Raw genomic sequence first — 12,224 nt, 5'->3', positions numbered from 1 at the left:
GGCTCCCTTATAAGTAACTAGGAATTTTTCTCTTGCTGCTTTTTAGACTCTATTTTTTAATTTTTATTTTTTGTTTTATTTTATTTTTTAAATTTAGTTATTTATTTTAAAGACAGCAAGTATGAGCAGGAGAGGGGCAGAGAGAGAATCCCAAGCAGCACAGAGGTTGATACATGGGGCTTGATCCCATGAACTGTGAGATCATGACCTGAGCTGAAATCAAGAGTTGGGTGCTTAACCAGCTGAGCCACCCAGGCACTCCAAGACTCTATCTTTAACTGCTCATACTTTGTAATGTTTTGGTGTGGGTCTCTTTGAGTTCATTTTATTTGGAACTCTGTGCTTAGTGGACTTAGATGTATACTACCTTTGCCTGGTTAGGGATATTTTCAGCCATTGTTTCTTCAGATAGGTTTTCTGTCCCTTTCTCTGTTTTCCTTCTGGGACCCTATAATGCTAATATTAGTACACTTAGTGCAGTTCCAAAGTTCTGCATTAAGTTAAACTATTCTTATTTTTAAAAATTCTTTTTTCTTATTGCTGCTTTGATTGGGTAATTTCTACTACCTTGCCTTCCAGATTATTGATTCTTTCTTCTGCATCACCTGGTCTGCTATTGATTCCCTCTAGTGTATTTTTCATTTCAGTTATTGTACTCCTTAGCTCTGATCAGTTATTTTTTATATGTTCTATCTCTTTGTTGAAGTTGTCACTCTGTTCTCTTCTCCTGAGTTCAGTAAGCATTTTTATGACCATTACTACTTGGGACTCTTTATCTGGTAGATTGCTTTTCTCCATTTTGTTTAGTTCTTTTTGTAAGTTTTGTCTTATTCTTTCATTTGGAACATATTTCTCTGTCTTCTCATTTTGCCTCACCATGGTTTCTATATTTTAGGTAGGTCAGTTATGTCTCCAAGTCTTGAAGGAGTGGTTTTATGCTGAATGGGCCTACTAGGGCAAACCTCCCTGGTCACCTGAGCCAGGTTCTCATGAGTATTCCCTGTGTGAGCTGCCTAAACCCTCCTGTTGTGGCTGGGTCAAGACTATTGCAGACTTGCTGATGTACACAGCTGCCTGTGGGATCTTACTTTCACTACTGCAGGTATACTGTTGAGTGGGGCTGGCCCTCATTGTGGCTTGTTGTGATATCTGGCTGCACCCATTGTAGGTGTTTTAGTGTTTGGGACTGGCAATCCCAGACCAGGTTAACTTAGGAGGGACTCTGGTGCTTGCTGAGGGTGCCCTCCAGGAGTGGTGGGGCAGGAAATTGCTTAGAAGAGGCTCCTGACCAACCTAGGCTGCTTGCAGGGTATGCTAGGGAAGGGACTCTGGCCCTGGGTGGGCAGATTGGGTGGGGCAAGTCCACAAGGGAATGTCAAGGTGGAGCTAGTCCTGCTAGCAAGTAGGTGGAAAGTGTCAGAAATGGCACCTACCAGAGCAGGGTCAGCTAGATAGAAAGAAGATAGGAAAAACTGTACACCCCAGCACTTTCATCCCTGGAGAACTTTCCAACAGATCCCTGGCCCTCGGGCGCATATCTAAAGTTAGTGGATTTCCTTCACTAATAACCCAGGGAGTTTTCAAACCGCTGCACTGTGCTGGGACTTGGAGTCACTGACATTGTCCATATTCCCTTTAACAGTGGAGTTGCAGTTTCCTACTGTTCTCTAGCTCTCCCAAGCATAAGCAAGCTGCCTTGGTTTTGAAAGCCATACATTATGGGTGCTTGTGTTTCTGGTGCAGATCCCTGGTCTATGGAACCTCACGTGAGACTCAGACCCCCGGGGGGTCCCTACAGTTGTGATATTACTCACTATGGGTCATCGTGGCAGGGATGTGAGTCCTGACTAAATTGCATCTCCAGCCCTCTACCCATCTTGATTTGTCTTTTTCTTTATATTTTTAGTTCTATGTGATCTGTTCAGCTAGTCTTCAGTTCATTCTAAGATAGTTGTTCTACATGTAGTTGTAGATTTTGATGTGTCCCTAAGAGGAGATGAGTCCTTAATCTTCCCACTCTGCCATCTTAATCTGCCTCCCATAAGTATTTTAAAAGGCAATTATAGGTCTATATTTTTATTACTACTCTTAGTAATATTTATCACTCATTCTATCTGTTCATCATTCAACATTCATTCTCTGAAAGTCTTTTGAAGCATCATCAGCATATGTTCCTAGTGATACAACTTTTCTTTCTTTTGATGTGTTCAATTGGATAGATCTTAAATCTGCCTTATGAAACAGTAACAGTGTTATGTTTTATCAGTGAAATTTGTTTTTTGTGTCTTTTTCTTATAGAACATACAGTGGGAGAGGTTATCAAATTAGATCCTGGTGGATCTCCAAGAAAAGTCTGGGGAAGAAGCCCTACAGATTCGGTTCTAAAGATTCTTGGAGAAGCTGAACTTCAGCTTCAGACAGAACTACTGGAAAACACGACCATTAGAAGTGGTAAGCAGAAACAAATTGTTTTTCCATGCTAGAAGTAATGTTATTAAAAACAAAACTGTATTTTTAAAAATATGTCTACTTATTTATAAGAGGTCATCTTTTTGTCATAATTTTCTAGTTAGATGGACATTAGTTGTCTTTTCTGAAGTGTTGTCTCAACATTGTAGTCTTGAGTTTTGACCTGACATAACCTGGATGGGATCTTAAAAGGAAAAGGAAATGTGTATTAGACGATCCAGAAAAGTAGGACAGTCAAAACATTTTTTTACATGAAGAGAGATATAGGAGCAATGCATGTGGATTCTGGAAATTTCTTGAATAAAGATATCTATAGTAGTTATGACAACATCCATTTTGGACTGGGAAGGCTGAATTGTGAGGCAGGAGTAAAACATTTATGTTCCGTGAGTCTTGTACATCTTGGTATTACAGCTATGCATATGAAGACTGTCCATGTATAAAACAGGTGTTTTCACACTTACAAGCTTATTCAAATGAGGGGTTGAATATGATTTTTCTTTTTTCAGAGTTTGTGTCTATACATGAATGTATGTCACTATTATGTTCTCTCTCAATATATCTTTTTTTTCCGTATGTCTCCTTAAGACTGTCTCTGACAATGTTGTGCATACTTTTATCCTTGCCTTTTTTCATGCAGTATTATCATTTATATATTTTCATTTGTGTCTATCCTCTGAGAGCAAGGATGATCTTTTTACTCGTTGTAGCTTTCCTGCCTAACACATAGTAGTTGGAACAGCTAATTAGGGTTCCATAAATAGTTGGTAAATTGGAGTTTTTAAAAAAAAAGCAAAACAAATCATAAGTGATTTCTCAGTTCCAGTTCTCTAAAGATGGATTATTTGAATATGGAGAATATTGAATGTAGAAAATTATCTGAATTAGAGTGATGCTCATATTTGAAACTGACAAAAAAATAACATAGGTGGCAAGGTTATTTGAAGTGTGTATAAAGAAATCAGCCAGATGCTATTTTGCCAGTGAGATGAACCCATACACATGTTATTAAAGTATAAAAAGTAGATTGCTGTTTTCTTTCTAAGGGTGAATCTCCTAGCCATTAATCATTATAGCATTTTCTTTAATGTTAAAGGAAAAGCAGTTTCAAGAGAGAAGTATATACAATTAGTTGTTTGAAAACAGTGTAAGTACACAACTGTATGTATTTGTAATTAACTTGTTCACACTCTTATATTTGCAATTTGTGCAGTTGTATGCCAGACACTAGTCAAAAATAAAAATGCTAGCAATTTTGTATTCTTACATCTTAGTCTGTTCCTGTTGTCAAAATACCTCAGGCTGTATTCAAGGGGAAAAAAGTCTCCAAGCCAAAATATTTTCACAAATAATGATAAAAAAATATAGANTGGGGGGGGAGGGGGGATGGGCATGGAGGAGGGCACTTGTGGGGATGAGCACTGAGTATTATGTGGAAACTAATTTGACAATAAACTATTTGTAAAAACAATAAAAATAAAAATAAAAAAATATAGATTATTTTGTAATCTAAAACTCCTTTATGTGTTTATATTAGAACTATAACTTTAAAAACATCAGAGTCTGATTCCTTTTATGTAAAATCATTATTGCTTAAATGTATGTATTTGGTGTACAATAATATTTAGTGTGGAGGCAGATCTTCTCCATATTCAAAAAATCCATCTTCAGAGAACTGGAACTGAGAAGTCATTTATGACTTGTCTTACCTTTTTTTTAACTTCAATTTACCAGCTATTTATGGAACACTAATTAACTGTTCCTACCACTACGTGTTAGGCAGGAAAGCTACAAAGAGTAAAAAGATCATCCTTGCTCTCAGAGGACAGACACAAATGAAAACAAATAAATGATAAAATTGCATGAAAAGGGCAAGAATAAAAGTAGGCACAAAGTTAAAGGTAGTGTAGACATGTGTAAGTAACTAACTTTATCATGGATAGTTAAAAAAAAAGACTTCTCAGAGTTGTCATCTTCTGTCTTTAATTTTTCCTTAATGCTCTGTGCTAGGATTTTAACACAAAGAAGTCACAGTTTCTTACCATTAGGAAATCACACGTGGTTGGGACGCCTGGGTAGCTTAGTCGGTTAAGCGTCCGACTTTCGCTTAGGTCATGATCTCGCGGTTCGTGGGTTCGAGCCCCGCGTCGGGCTCTGTGCTGACTGCCAGTTCAGAACCTGGAGCCTGTTTCAGTCTGTGACTCCCTCTCTCTCTGACCCTCCCCTGCTCACGCGGTCTCTCTCTCTCTCTCTCTCCAAGAAATAAATAAAACATTAAAAAAAAAAAAGGAAATCACACGTGGGAAAATCTGTGTTGGAAGTGCATGTGTAATGGTATGGAACCACAGATTAGGAGGCTTTATGTTGTCAAAACCATATAGTTTCATTAAGGACGATAAGGCCTTTTTGGGTCAGAGAAAGCCACAGAGAGAGGAAGTGATCTTGAGCTAGGCCAAAGATTAAAAAAAAAAAAAAAAAGAGCTCATTGGGTAAATAAGGGAGAGAATGAAGTTCCAGGCAATACGCAATCCCAGTATATGCAAGGACAAAAAGGTTTATTTAATATGTGTGTGGGAGCAGCTTCATGCTGTGGAAGGATAATGGGCTTTGGTTCCAATTCTGGTTCAGTCGCTTGCCCAGCAGCCATGGGCAAGTTGCGCTGACTTTGACGTTCAGTTTCTCTATGTGTAGAATGGAAACACTGTTATTAAGGATTGTTTTGTGGATTTAATGAGAAGCATAAAGGACCTGCAGAGTTCTCTAGTCTCCCAGGCTTTATGTTAAGTGTCTCATCAATTTGATTGTCTTAAGCCCTTTTTGTAATAGAAGGTATGTGAACAATACAGCCAGAGATTTTGTATGTTCATAGCAGTTTGTGTTAAGATTTTATTCTTGAAAGTCAGTTTGGTTGAATGTAAATCTTTGGCTTATGTTTCCATTCCTTGAATTTCTTTACTATATTAAAACTCCACTGTATTCTGGCATAAAGCAAAGCCATCAAAAATCTAATGACAATCTTATTTTCTCTTGTAAATGATTTAGTCTTTTTGTTTGGATACTCAAAGGATATCTTTCTTTTTCCTTCAAGTCCAGTAGTTTTTTAAAAAATAAATGTTAGTGTTATGTTTATTTTCCCAGTAGATTCTGTGTTTTTTTGATAGTTACTTTTATTTTAATTTGGGGTTCATGGCAATATTGAATAGAAAGTAGTTTCAGTATATCCCTTCTTCCAGCCTATGCACGGCCTTCCCAACCATCAACATTCTCTCTCCAGAGTGGTGCATTTGTTAAAATTGATGAACAGATGTTGGCACATTATGATCACCCCAAATCCATAGGATAAAGTCCACTCTTGGTTTTATACCTTCCATGGATTTTGAAAAAAATCATATTAATGGTGATACATATACACCATTATAATATACAAAACAGTCTATTGCTCTTAAAAATCCCTGTGTTCTGCCTATTTATTCCTCTCTCCTCTCAAACTCCTAGCATCCACTAGGAGTGAGACACTTTATAGTGTCTCATTAGTTTTGTCTTTTCTAGAATGTGATGGTTGGAATCATACCATATGCAGCCTTAAGACTGGCTTCTTTAGTTAGTATTATGCATTGGAGTTTTCTCCCTGTTTTTTCATGGTATGATACCTTATTTCTTTTTAGTACTAAATAATATTACATTGTAGGGATATACCACAGTTTGTTTATATAGGTTATTCAGTAGGTTTTTCACCTATTGAAAGACATTTTGATTGATTCCAGGTTTTGGCAGTTATGAATAAAATTTCTATAAATATCTATGTGCAGGTTTTTGTTAAGCCATAAGATTTTACTTCTTGGGTAAATACCAAGCAACATGAATGCTGGTTCACGTGTTAACAGTATGCTTAGTTTTGTGATACATTGCCAAGCTATCTTCCAAAGTGGCTGTACCATTTTTGCATTCCCATCAGAAATGAATGAAAGCTCTTATTGCTCCACATCCTCAGCAGCATTTAGTGTTGTCAGTGATTTGGATTTTAGCCATTGTAGTAGATGTGTGGTAGTATCACTTTGTTGTTTTAATCTGCAATTCCCAAATGGCATATGATGTGGAGCATTTTTTTCATATGCCTGTTTGCCATCTGTATATGTCTTTGGGGAGGTGTCGGTTCAGATCTTTAGTCCATTTTTAAATTGGGTTATTTAGTGTTGCTTTTCTTAATTGTTGAGTTTTAAGAGTTCTTTGTGTTTTTGATTAATAGTATCTTATGTCTTGTGCAAATATTTTCATCCACTCTGTGGCATGTCTTCTAATTTTTTTTGACAGTGTCTTTTGTAGAGCAAAAGTTTTCAATTTTAGTGACATCCAGAGACTCCTGAGTGGCTCAGTTGGTTGAAAATCCAACTCTTGATTTCAGCTCAAGTAATGATCTTACCATTCATGGATTCAGCCTTGCATTGGGCTCTGTGCTGATGGTGCTGAGCCTGCTTGGGATTCTCTCTTCCCCTCTCTCTTTGCCACCCCCTCTCCCACATGCACATGCTTTTTCTCTCTAAATAAGTAAGTAAACGTTTAGAAGAAAAATACATTTTAGCGAAGTCCACCTTATTAATCCTCCATTTCATGGATCATGCCTTTGGTAGTGTATCTAAAATGTCATTACCAAACTTGAGGTCATCTGGATTTTCTTCTATGTTATCTTCCAGGGGTTTTTCAATTTTGCATTTTACATTTAGGATTGTGATCAGTTTTGAGTTAACTTTTGTGAATGATGTAAGGTCTGTGTCTAGATAGTTTTTGGGGGAGAGAAGAAATGGGATATCCAGATGTTCCAAAACCATTTATTATAGAGTCTATCCTTTCTCCATTGAATTGCCTTTGCTTTTTCATTGAAAATCAGTTGACTATTTATATGGGTCTATTTCTAAGCTATGTTCTGTTTCATCTATCCATTACTATACTGTCTTGATTACTGTAGCTTTATACTAAGTCTTAGAGCTGGGTAGTATCATTCCTTAAACTGTGTTCTCCTTCAGTGTTGTGTTGGCTTCTCTGTATCTTTTGCCTTTCCACCTAAACTTTTAGAATCATATTGAATCAACTTTTAGATATTAGTATTGATATCCGCAAAATAACTTTCTAGGACTTTGGCTGGGATTGCATTGAATCCATAAATCAAATTGGGAAGGAGTGACATTGTGACAATATTCTGTCTTCCTATCCATGAACATGGAACATCTCTTTACTTAATTTTTCTTTGATTTTTTTCATTAGAGTTTTGTAGTTTTTCTCATTGTTGTATGTCTTTGTAATATGTAATTTGTAATCTTTACCCCACCCCAATTTTAGGAAAGTGTTAATAAGTTTTTCTAGTTTTCTCTTCCTTCAGTCTATTTCACGAACTTGTATTTTTCATCTTTCTCTAATATCACTTTCTCTTAAATCATTTCCATCACTTTCTTTTAATTAAAAATTTTCTCTCCTGTTCTCGTTTTATATCTCTGAAGACATTGTGTTTTTTTGTTTATATGATCTTATGTTTCATTCTAGGTATTTATTTATAATATTTTTTCTTTTTGCTAGTTTTTCTGTAACTCTATCAACTGCCTCATTTCTGATTACTTTCTCATTATAACTTATATTCTTTAATGTCTTCCATGATGTTTTTAATTTTACTAACAAATTTTTTTTTTAATTTTTTTAATGTTTTATTTATTTCTAGGAGAGACAGAGAGACAGCGTGAGCAGGGGAGGGTCAGAGAGAGAGGGAGTCACAGACTCTGAAACAGGCTCCAGGCTCTGAGCTGGCAGTCAGCACAGAGCCCGACACGGGGCTCGAACCCACGAACCGCGAGATCATGACTGAAGTGAAAGTCGGACGCTTAACCGACTAAGCCACCCAGGCGCCCCTAACAAATTTTTAATACATTATAATTTTAGTTTTTTGGTAGGTTTTGTTTTTTAATATATTTTTTTATTTATTTCTAGGAGAGAGAGAGACAGTATGAGTAGGGGAGGGTCAGAGAGAGAGGGAGACACAGACTCTGAAATAGGCTCCAGGGTCTGAGCTGGCAGTCAGCACAGAGCCCGACACGGGGCTCGAACCCACGAACCGCGAGATCATGACCTAAGCGAAAGTCGGATGCTTAACTGACTAAGCCACCCAGGCGCCCCAAGTTTTTTGGTAGGTTTTAATTTTCTATAGCAGTGGTTCTCAAATGAGGGTGTATCTGCACGCAGAGGACATTTGGCATTGCTGGAAGACATTTTTGGTCGTCAACTGGGAAGGGCACTGCAGGTATCTAGTGGGTAGAGACCAAGGAAGCTGGTAAATCTTCTACAGTGCTACTATAACAAGTGTTCTCCAAAACAAATAATTATCTGACTCAGTAGTGACAACGTTGGGAAACACCAGTCTTTGAGAACATTATTCTACTTTATACACTGTTTTTCTTTCTGACAACTTGTACAGAATTTAACAATAATCCTCTGTTACTTATTTTTATGTGAAATTAGATTTATTAAACTTTTAGGAGCACAGAAGAAGTCAGAATACCCTTTCTAACTTCATAGCTTATGGCTTCCTTTTCTGTTATTTTCATGTAGTGTTTAAAAATTATAGCCAGGGGTGCCTGGGTGGCTCAGTTGGGTAAGTGTCTGACTCTTGGTTTCAGCTCAAGTCATGATCTCACAGTTTATGAGTTTGAGCCCCACATCAGACTCTGCGCTGACTCTTTGGAGCCTGCTTGGGATTCTCTCTCTCCCTCTTTCTCTGCCTCTCCTGCGTGTGCGCCCTTTCTTTCTCTCTCAGATTAAATAAAATAACTTTAAAAAGTAACATAAAAATTATAGTCTTGTAGTTTCTGAGCTCTTCTGTCTCTGTTTCTTTCCCTCACTTTTCTCTTTCCTTTGTTTCTCTTATCCCTGCACAGATCAATTTGTGTTCTCCTTCTAGCAATTTCTCCAGAGTATGAGGCTTTGTTCTAGAAGGGAGCTTTAGTTGGTTAGTTTTGAGAATTCTTAGGACCCAGATTTCTCCCACCCTTTCTGACTCCTCCATTGACACTTTCCATTTATTTGCATATTAAAATATATAAAAACTATTCCCATTTCAGCTGCTTTTCTTAAATTGACCCATCCTACTTGCTTGTAAATACCTGCTGGCTATTTTGGAGGTTCTTCTGATCTGGGGCCTGTTAAGTTTCTTACTGTTTCCTTCTTTTGTACAGATACTTTTATTACCTGAGTTTGGAGGCTGTAGGTGATTTTTCCCCATTCACATGTACTTGGGGATTTGTGAGGATACCTTGTTACCTAGATTTAGTTTAGATGTTATTCATGAATATATGGTTTTGCTATCCTGATTTTTTCTGTTTTGTGCAGGGATTCAGAGAAATAAAACAAAACAGCGTTCTTTGGTCTTTTCCCAGAATTTTTCCATTTGTCTGTAAATATTTGATCCATGTATGATGTTGCTGTAAAACTTTTTCTCACATTTGACTGTTCCTCCTACAACCATTGCCAGGGAAAATAATTCATGAGAGAGTATTGCTTATGATTTTCCCTTTTTGGTAAGCTGCTTGTGGTGTTTGGGTTTCAAGGGTTTGCTGACCTTATAAAACAAGTTGGGGAATATTCCTTTTTTTCCTATTTTCTGGAAAACTTTGTAAAAAATTAGTATTACTTTTTCCTTGAGTATTCAGAAGGATTCAACTATGAAGCCATAAGAATGTGGAATTATCGGGGCATCTGGGTGGCTCAGACAGTTGAGCATCCAACTTCGGCTCAGGTCATGATCTCGCAGTTCATGAGTTTGAGCCCCACATCAGGCTCTGTGCTGACAGCTCAGAGCCTGGAGCCTGCTTCAGATTCTGTGTCTCCTCTCTGTCTCTGTCCCTCCTCCACTCATGGACTGTCTCTCTCTGTCTCTCAAAAATAAATAAACGTTAAAAAAGAATTTAAAAAAGAAGAATGTGGAATTATCTCTGTGAAAATATTTCAATTATGGATTTAATTTTATGTTGTAATTTCCTTTTAATATTTAGATTATTTTCAAATATTTTGCATTTAATTTGCTGACATTTGGACTCTTTCTGGTTATCTTTTTGTTATTGCTTTCCAGTTTCATTGTATTGTGATCACAGAACATCATACTGTGCATAATTTTTATCTTGAAATTAAAAAATAATTTTTTAATGTTTTATTTATTTCTGAGAGAGAGAGAAAGACAGCGTGAGCAAGGGAGGGTCAGAGGGAGAGGGTGACACAGAGTCTGAAACAGGCTCCAGGCTCTGAGCTAGCTGTCAGCACAGAGCCCGACGCGGGGCTTGAACCCACGAACCGTGAAATCATGACCTGAGCTGAAGTTGGACACCTAACTGACTGAGCCACCCAGGTGCCCCTTTATCTTGAAATTTTTGACTTGCTTTATCACCCAACTGACAATTTGTTTTGGTAAATGTTTCGTATGTGCCTGAAAAGTTATTGGGTATAGTTGTATGCATGTATGTTCTGTGTCAAGTTGTTTATTTGTTAAATGAAAGTCTTCTATATTTTTACTGATTATTTTCTTCTGGTTGTTGTTATCAGTTACTTAGAGAAGAATGTTAAAATATACAAGTGTATATGTGGATTTGTCATTTTCTCCTTTTAATTCTATATATTTTTCCTACTTGTTATTTAGTGCATAGCAGTTTAAATTATTGCAGTGATTGTGGGGCGCCTGGGTGGCTCACTCGGTTAAGTGTCCAACTTGGCTCAGGTCACGATCTTGCAGTTTTTGAGTTCGAGCTCTGTGTTGGGCTCTCTGCTAACAGCTCAGAGCCTGGAGCCTCCTTCAGTTTCCGTGTCTCCCCCTCTCTCTGCCCTTCCTATGCTCATTCTCTGTCTCTCTCTCAATAATAAATAACGTTCTTAAAAAAGAAAAATTTTTTTTAAATGTTGCAGTGATTGTTTAGATTGTTGCGTTACATTGTTTAGGTGATTGCATTGACTCTTTTATGCATCTTCCTGTTGTATTGACCATTTTTATTATTGTGACATTTTTTCTTATCTCTAGTAACATTGCTTCTTTTAAAGTCTATCTCATGTTAGGGGCGCCTGGGTGGCTTAGTCGGTTAAGTGTCCGACTTTCGCTTAGGTCATGATCTCGCGGTTCGTGGGTTCGAGCCCCGCGTCGGGCTCTGTGCTGACTGCCGGCTCAGAGCCTGGAGCCTGTTTCAATCTGTGACTCCCTCTCTCTCTGACCCTCCCCTGCTCATGCTGTCTCTCTCTCCTAGAAATAAATAAAACATTAAAAAAAAAAAATTAAAGTCTATCTCATGTTATATAGCTACAGCATTTTTTTGGTTAATGTTGGCTTAGTATGTTTTTGTCTGTATCTTCTTTTAATTTTTCTGATTCCTTATGTTTATATGTGTCTCATATCTCAAATCCAGCCTATCTTTGTCTTTTAATCTTGAGGGTTAAACTTATTCTTGTATAATGTCATTACTGATATGGTTTGCTTTTTAGTCTGTGTAACAATCTTGCAGTGTTTTTTATATATTCCATCTGTACTTTGTTTCTTTATTCTTGTATTTCATTTTTTATACCTCTTTTTGGACCAATCAAGCATTTCATTTTTCTTTTCTATTCTTAATTATACATTTTTCATTTATTCTTTTGTTGTGATCCTAGATCACAAATTGTATCCTTAATTCTATCATAATGCTAATTCAAATCTACCTTAACTTAATATTTATATTGCTTCTCTAATTATGTATGAGCTT

At 37.0% G+C, this 12,224-nt stretch overlaps 1 protein-coding gene across 9 annotated transcripts in view; it reads left to right on the top strand.

Moving 5' to 3' along the window:
* NEK1 (NIMA related kinase 1) overlaps positions 1-12,224 on the top strand; it is a 221,576-nt gene that overhangs the window by 155,640 nt on the left and 53,712 nt on the right. For all 9 annotated transcript variants that reach the window (XM_077772766.1, XM_077773160.1, XM_077772902.1 and 6 more), the window contains one exon: positions 2,299-2,451. In XM_077772766.1, coding sequence (XP_077628892.1) covers positions 2,299-2,451 — 153 coding nt within the window. The remainder of the gene's footprint in view (positions 1-2,298; positions 2,452-12,224) is intronic.

The sequence above is a fragment of the Crocuta crocuta genome, unplaced genomic scaffold, assembly GCF_008692635.1.
Source record: "Crocuta crocuta isolate KB4526 unplaced genomic scaffold, BGI_CrCroc_1.0 scaffold429, whole genome shotgun sequence".
NCBI classification, from domain to species: Eukaryota; Metazoa; Chordata; class Mammalia; order Carnivora; family Hyaenidae; genus Crocuta; species Crocuta crocuta.
This window is presented reverse-complemented; position numbering and strand designations above follow the sequence as displayed.